This window comes from Orycteropus afer, unplaced genomic scaffold (assembly GCF_000298275.1).
Source record: "Orycteropus afer afer isolate SDZICR_OR568_19922 unplaced genomic scaffold, OryAfe1.0 scaffold00014, whole genome shotgun sequence".
Taxonomy (NCBI): Eukaryota; Metazoa; Chordata; class Mammalia; order Tubulidentata; family Orycteropodidae; genus Orycteropus; species Orycteropus afer.
Genome location: NW_006921601.1, coordinates 22104811 through 22112655, shown reverse-complemented (window position 1 = coordinate 22112655; position 7845 = coordinate 22104811). Strand labels below are relative to the sequence as shown.

At 35.7% G+C, this 7845-nt stretch overlaps 1 protein-coding gene across 1 annotated transcript in view; it reads right to left on the bottom strand.

Moving 5' to 3' along the window:
• ANO5 (anoctamin 5) overlaps positions 1 to 7845 on the bottom strand; it is a 134558-nt gene that overhangs the window by 90938 nt on the left and 35775 nt on the right. The window contains exon 2 of the mRNA XM_007956914.1: positions 382 to 429. Coding sequence (XP_007955105.1) covers positions 382 to 429 — 48 coding nt within the window. The remainder of the gene's footprint in view (positions 1 to 381; positions 430 to 7845) is intronic.

The following is a 7845-nucleotide window of genomic DNA, read 5'->3' as shown; positions in this document are numbered from 1 at the left end:
TTTTTTTTTTTTTTTTTGGTTTAAGCATTTATAGTAAGAGAGAAAGAATACTGAAGTAGGTCTCAGAAACTTGAGTTTTAGTCCAGGATCTGCATCTTTAATGTATTGATAACCTTGGTCAAGTCATCAAACTCCTTAGACCCTTCGTTTTCTCATTTGTAAAACTGGGAAATTAAAATATAAGCAAAATGCTATACTTCACCTGCCACTTCTCATTAATATGTCTGACGTTACTTTTTTTGTTTTAACCAAATTAGGCAAATACCAGGTATTTGACCCCAAAAATAATCATGAACTTGAGAGACAGCATCACCATTGCATACTAGAAAAAGGTATCCAATTGTGTCCATGCAAGAAAGTATAGTACTGTGTGCTGCTTACCCCTGTTTGTTCCCTGATGAGAAAGCTGGTTTCTCTGCTGCTCAGGCTCTGCAAATAGGATTGTAGGGAAGACACAAGATTGTTAATAATAATGCAAATGGGGTGGGTGAGGCTTTACTCTCTCCTAACAAAAATTCTAGGTTCTCCAGGCAGAAATACTAACCTAGGAACTTAGGGGAGTTACAAAACACCTAAAATTGTATGCAAAACTTTGCATGTATGTATGTTACACATGCATATATGTTCATAAGTGTGTGTGTGTGTGTGATGTGTAAGAGAGGGAAATGAGAATTTTAGATCTAATTTGATCAAATTGTTAAAATATATTTGTGACCCCCAAGATGATTAAGAACCGTTCCAGAGAAATTATAAGGAATTGTAATCTCTCAATGATGTGAAATCCTGAACAGGACCAGAAAGGGTATAATTGATTGGCTATTACATGCCTGTCAACATTTGTTTGAAATTAATAAATATTTTGTAAGTTGCACTTATAACCAAGAATAAGCCATACATCCATAAACACACGTGCACACACATTAATTTATGACGAAGGCAATAGTGAGCATTGCCTCGCTTGGTGTATGGAGAATTTCAAATCCTTGTGCTCCACAACAAGCAACACCACCACAGCATATGCTCCTGAGATCACACCCAGTCACTTCTCAGCAGTTTCCAGTGACAGATACTGTGAAGAGCTACAGAGTGGGAACAGCCCATAAGAGTGACCGACAACACATGCCCAGACTGGGAATTCACTTACTTGATCTTTGGCAAATCACAACCAGCATCTCATTATGCCCAGGTGATGTTGAACAAATCGATTTTGAAAATAGCAGAAAAGAAATTCTGTACACATATTCAAAGACTAATCAAAGGGTATTTGTGGTGGTAAAGTTATACTGAAAGAAGTGGGAAGAGCTCTAGGAAGACTGAAAGTCTCCAAGAGTGAATATATGCTCAATACTCTATTTCACTTACATGTGATTGTGTTTACTTGTGGACACTGAATGAGTTCCATTAACATATCCAAATACATGAGGTATCAAAAAAAAAAAAAAGAAAAATCAAGTGAATATCTTAATCACTCAATTCTAAATTAGCCATCTCTGGTAATATACTGTGTGTACTGCCTATATAGCAATATTTTTGCCTTTAAGATATAATAAATAAATTGTGAGTTTCACTTGATATAGACTTCTCAATTATCCTAGAGAAAAGTCAGTTGTTTTACTCATAGGATGGTACAAGAAAAGAGTGTTATTAAATATTCCAAAAGCAACCAGGCTTTTTAAAACCACTTTAAAACCTCTCACTTTAGGAAAAATAATTTTTCTCTGACTTTCCAATCAAAATCTGTGGTTCTGTCTTCAATTTGCAAAATGTGAAATAACAGATTTCTTCATACTAATTTCTCACCGACCTTAATGCAGAATCTGTGCTGTTCTCAATTATATACTTTCCTCTTCAAATATCTGTAGTAAGTGTTTACATGTTTTAGGCTGAGACCTTCTCTGACTCCAAAAAGTAAGAAATGGAATGAAATGGTATAAAATAGAAAGAGATGAATTAATGAATAAAAGACCCAAACTTCCACTTGCTGTAACAAGTGTGACAATATTCAGAAGACTTACTGAATCATCACAGAACCTAAGTCCCCATCCTGAATATTTTGAACATAAGGAACAATGATTGAGGGACTGAAATTCAGGAGAAGAAAAGCAAAAACAAAAAAATCTTCTAATCAGAGTTTTTTTTAAAAAAAAAAAAAACAGTATGTTTGTTGTTGTTGTTATATGACGTCCAGTAGCACTCGACTCATAGCGACCCCTCCTTGGGTTTCCAAGGCAGTATCGCTATGGAAGTAGATGGCACAATCTTCCTTCTGAAGAGTGGCCGGTGGGTTTGAACCGCCAGGCTTCTGGTTAGCAGTCAAGTGCCTTAGGCACTACGCTGCCAGAGCTCCTCAACAGTATGCTTAGAGAAGTAATATGTAGAGTCCTTAAGAAAGCAAGCATAATACGTGGGTTCAGAATCCCAGCTACAACACTTAATAGATGTGACAACATTTCCTTATAACTTTTTTTTTCAATTATGTAAAACTATATAAAGATGAACAGTTATTTAACATTTGGATGCCAAAATTTCCTCAGAGTGAGAAAAATAATAGATGGGAAGTTATCAGTAAGTGCTGGATATGTTATTAATTTTTTACCTACCTTCTAGTGATCATTTCACACATTTAATATACCATAGCTATATTTTCAATTCACATGAATTTTCTGGATCTCTAAAAACATTATAGCAATGTTCAATGATGACCAATATTTATTGATCAGTGTTAATACTATAGAAATTAGCCTTTTAAAAGTTTATGGAACCATGAAAGCACAGGACTTTTGAAGGTATCCAAAAAAACTAAACCTACCACCATCAGGTCAATTCCAACTCAGAGCAACTTCCACAGGGTTTCAAAAACTGTTAAGTCTTTATGGAAGCAAACTGCTTCATCTTTCTCCTGCAGAGCAGCTGATGGGTTCTAACTACTGACATTTTGGTTAGCAGCTAAACTGTTGCTAACCAAAAGCTATTAAAGTTAAAGCTGTTAGTAGCTTTAACCACTACATCACGAGAACTCCTTTTTGAAAGCATGTTGTTGTTGCTATGTGCCGCTGAGTCGGACCCGACTTATAGCGACCCCTCCTTAGGTTTCTGAGGCAGTATCACTACGGAAGTAGATTGCCCCATCTTACTTCCAAGGAATGGCTGGTGGGTTTGAACTGCCAGCTTCTGGTTAGCAGTCAAGTGCCTTAGCCACTATTTGAAACAGTAAACACAAAATTTCTACATATTATTCTGTCTTGTAAAGGTGGAAACATTCATCACAAATATAAACTTGTTCAGTTCATTGATTCAAGCTATCCCTGCCTCAGTCCAAAACCTGCATGTGTATTCTATTACTAATTTGTCTTCTAAAAATTGAGTGCAATGTTGAGTTACTATTTTCAGGGTATTTGCAAGTCAGTGGGAAAAATCAATTTGTCAGTTTTTCATTTAGAAATAATTATAGATTGATAGGTATTTGCAAAGATAGTGCAGAGAAATTACATGTAACTTCACCCAATTTCTCCAATGGTTACTTATTAAATAATTATAGTACAGTATCAAAAAGGGGAAAATGACATTAGTAAAATATGTGTGTGTATGTCATTTTATCACATGTACATTTAGATAAGAAATAATGCAATTGTATAGAGCTATTCTATTCCTTCACCCCTAAGATCTCTGCTCTTTAAAGTTACCTCCACTCCCTCCTCAAAGTCCAAAACCATTGGCAACCACTCATTTTTTTCTCCCTCTCCATAATTTTGTCATCTCAACAGTCTTGTGAAAATAGAGTTATAAATTATATGACCTTTCGAGAGTAGCTTTTTTCATTTAGCATAATTCATCCAAGTTATTACATGTATCAAATTCATTCCTTTTTTATTGCTGGGTAGTACTCCATGGCAAAGATGTACTACAGTTTAACCATTCATCTATTGTAGGGTAGTTTGGTTGTTCCTGGTTTTGGAGACTAATGTTGCTATTATTAGCTGTCATTGAGTTGGTTCCAGCTCATAGAGACCCTGTGTACAACAGAATGAAACACTGTCTGGTTCTGAGCCATCTTCACAAACATTGCTATGTTTGAGCTCCTTGTTGCAGCCACTACGTCAATCCAGTACTAATAAAACTGATAAAGTTGCTATGGGATAGCAACTTTTTTTTTCTGTGGGATAAATGCCCAAAAGTATGATATTGAGTTACACATGATAAGTGAATTACTTAGTTTCCCCCCCCCCCAAAGAAACATCAACAGTTTTTTTCAGAGTGGCTGTACCATTTTACATACCCACCTGCAGTATATAAGAAATCCAGTTTCTCATTATTCTCACTGCATTTGGTATTACTGTTATTACTTTTTAGGTGTTCTAATAGGTATGAGGGAGCACTGGTGGCGTAGTGCCTAAGGCATTTGACTGCTAACTAGAAGCCTGGCGGTTCAAACCCACCAGCCACTCTTCAGAAGGAAGATTGGGCCATCTACTTCCATAGAGATACCACCTCAGAAACCCATGAAGGGGTCGCTATGAATCAAATCTAACTCAATGGCAATGAGTTTTGTTTTTTGGTGAATAGGTATGAAATGATATATGATTTTGCTCTTACTGTGCATTTCTCTAATGGCTAGTGATGTTGAACATCTTCTCATGTGTATAATTACCATCTATATATCATTTTTGGAGAAACGTCTCTTCATGTATTTTGTCCATTTCTACTTTTTTTTTTTTTTTCTTACTACCAAGTTATGAGGAGTCTTTAAGCATCACAAATACAACTCATTTGTAAAACAGTTTGGCTGTAAGTGCTGTCTCCCAATTTGTAGGTTGTCTGCTTATCCTCCAAAGTATTTTTTTCACAATTGATAGAATATAATTTATCAACTTTTCCTTTAATGGATCATGCTTTTATATGATGTCTAAGAACTCTTCACCCTAGTTTCCAAAGATTTTCTCCAATATTTTCTTCCAAATGTTTTACTCTTTTACATTTAAATTTATGAACATAGTTGAATTAATTTTTGTAGAATGTGTGAAGTTTAGGTCAAGGTTCATGTCTTTGTCTACATACACTTAAATGATGTAGCGTCATTTTGTTTTAAAAAAACCCCACAACTATCTATCCCCCATAAATTGCTTTTGTACATTTGTCAGAATCAGTTGGCTGCGCTTGCATTGGATTATTTCTAGGGTCTTTATTCTGTCCCATTATTCTATGTACTTATCCCTTAGCCAATATCATTATTGGATTACGGATGCTAAAAAATAAGTTGGGTTGAGTGATTCTTCTTTTTCAAAACTGTTTTTATCTCTTCTAGTTCTTTTGTATTCCATACCAAATTTTTAGAATAACCTTGTGTCTATCTGGTAGCATAGTGCCTAAGGCATTTGATGGCTAACCAGAAGGCTGGCAGTTCAAACTCATCAGCCACTCCTTGGAAGGATGATTGGACAACTTATTTCTGCAGTGATGCCACCCCGGAAACCCAAGGAGGGGTCGCTATGAGTAGGATCCAACTCGACGACAGTGAATACTATTTTAAAAAAGTCTCAGTGAACTTTTGCATTAAACCTGCATACCAATCTGAGTTCCCACATGTTTAGTGCTAATATATAGAAATACAATTCATTTTTGTATTATTCTCATTTATCCTGCAACCTTGCTAAGCAAATCTATTAGTTATAGGAGTTTTTTTTTTTTTTTTTTAACGTAGATTCCTTGGGATTTTCTACACAGACCATCACCTCATCTGTAAATAAAACATAGCTTATTGCCATCAAGTCAATTCTGACTCATATCAACACTAAAGGACAGAGTACAACCACCCCATAGGGTACCCAAGGTATACATCTTTACAGACGCAGACTGCCACATTTCTATCTGGAAGAGCAACTTGTGGGTTCAAACTGTTGATCTTTTAGTTAGCAGCCAAGTGCTTAATCACTATACCACAAAGGCTCTTCATTTGCAAATAGGGACAGTTTTATTTATTCCTTTCTGATCTGTAGGTGCTCTGGTGGCATAGTGGTTGAAGCATTCAGCTGCTAACCAAGAGATAAGTGGTTCAAACCACTTGCAGGAGAAAGATGAGGCAGTTTGCTTCCATAAAGATTTACAGCCTAGGAAATTCTAAGGACAGTTCTACTGAAGGGTCCCTATGAATTGGAATCAACTCAATGCAGTGGGTTTACTTTTGCTTTTCTGATCTATATGGTTCTCCTTTCCTTGGCTTCTTGCACCAGCTGGAACTTGCAGTACTATGTTGCTTAGCAGTGGTAAATTTGGACATCTTTGCCTTGTTCCAGACCTTAGGGGGAAAGAAGACTCTTTCACTATTATGATGTTACTGTAGATATTTTAAGGAGTTCTGGTGGCTTAGTGCCTAAGGCATTTGATTGCTAACCAGAAGGTTGGTGGTTCAAACTTACCAGCCACTCCATGGAAGGATGATTAGGTAATCTACGTCCGTAAAGATTTACCACCTCAGAAACCCAAAGAGGGTCACTATGAGTCTCAATTGACTTGGTGGCAGTGAGTTTGAGTTTAAGTACATATTTTGTAGATTTTTTATTTTTACCAAGTTGAGGATGTTTCCCTCTATTCCCAGTTTTCTAAGCATTTTATCATGAATTGGTTTTTAATTTTGACAAATATATTTTTCTGGAAAAAAAAAGTTATAATAATGTCATTTTTATTCTTTACTCTTGTCATGAAAGGAAGGCCTTGAGATCCACTTCAAAAAATCAGACAATGGAAACATTCTGGATCACAAGTGTCTCAGCCACAAGCAATCATCAGGTTGGCACAGGATCAGGCAGAGTTTGGTCTGTTGTCCATGGGGTTACCATGAGTAAGAGGTCAAGTCCACAGCAGCTAGCACAGCAGCATTTTAATATAGTCAAGTACAGCAACTGATTTTCAAATTATCAATGAGTCATGCATTCCTGGAATCAGTATTCCTGGAATAGTTGCTCATGGTCCATAACTCTATTTGTAATTTGCTAAGGATTTGGGGGTCTGTATTCATGATGGATCTCATTCTGTAGTTTTGTTTCATTTTGTTTCCTGCACTGTCTTTGCCTTCTTTGAGTACCAGGGTAATGCAGCCTCTTAAAATGTATTGGGAAAAGTTGCCTGGAAGGGATTGTACTAAATTGGTGTTAATTCTTCTTTAAACATTGGGTAGAAATTCTCCAGTAAAACCATTTGGGTCTGGAGATTTCTTTTATGGGAATTTTTTAATTACACGTTCAATGTCGTTAGTAGTTGCAGAACGATTCAATGTATCTATTTTAAATCAGGTGAGTTGTGATACTTTATGCTTTTTGAGGAATTGGCCCATTTCATCTAAGTTGGATAGAAAACCAGCAAGGATTCTAAAAGAACTCAATAATGCTGGGTAGAAAACCAGCAAGTATGTAAAAGAACTCAATAATACAACAATATAAATGCTGGTTCTCTCTCCAATTACTCTATTTACTGTTAAGAAAGAGGTGTTGAAATCTCCAACATAATTGTGGATTTGTGTTACTACTTTTCATTCTATCATTTTTTCTTCATACATTGTGAAGTTCTATTGCATGGTGTATACACCTTTAGGACCGTTATGTTATCTTGTTGGATTGACCCTTTTTTAAATCATATAATGTTCCTCTCTGACCCTTAATATAGCCATTTCTGTTTCTTTCAATCAATGTTTTCATGATATTCATTTTTAATCCTTTTACTTTAATCAATTTCTTGAAAATATTTTAATTGGTGTGCTTTGAGCATTTATATTTTATGCAATTATTGATGTATTATGGGTTAATTCTGCCATTGGTGTATCCTTGTTTTCTATTTTTTTCCCTGTTTTTTCTT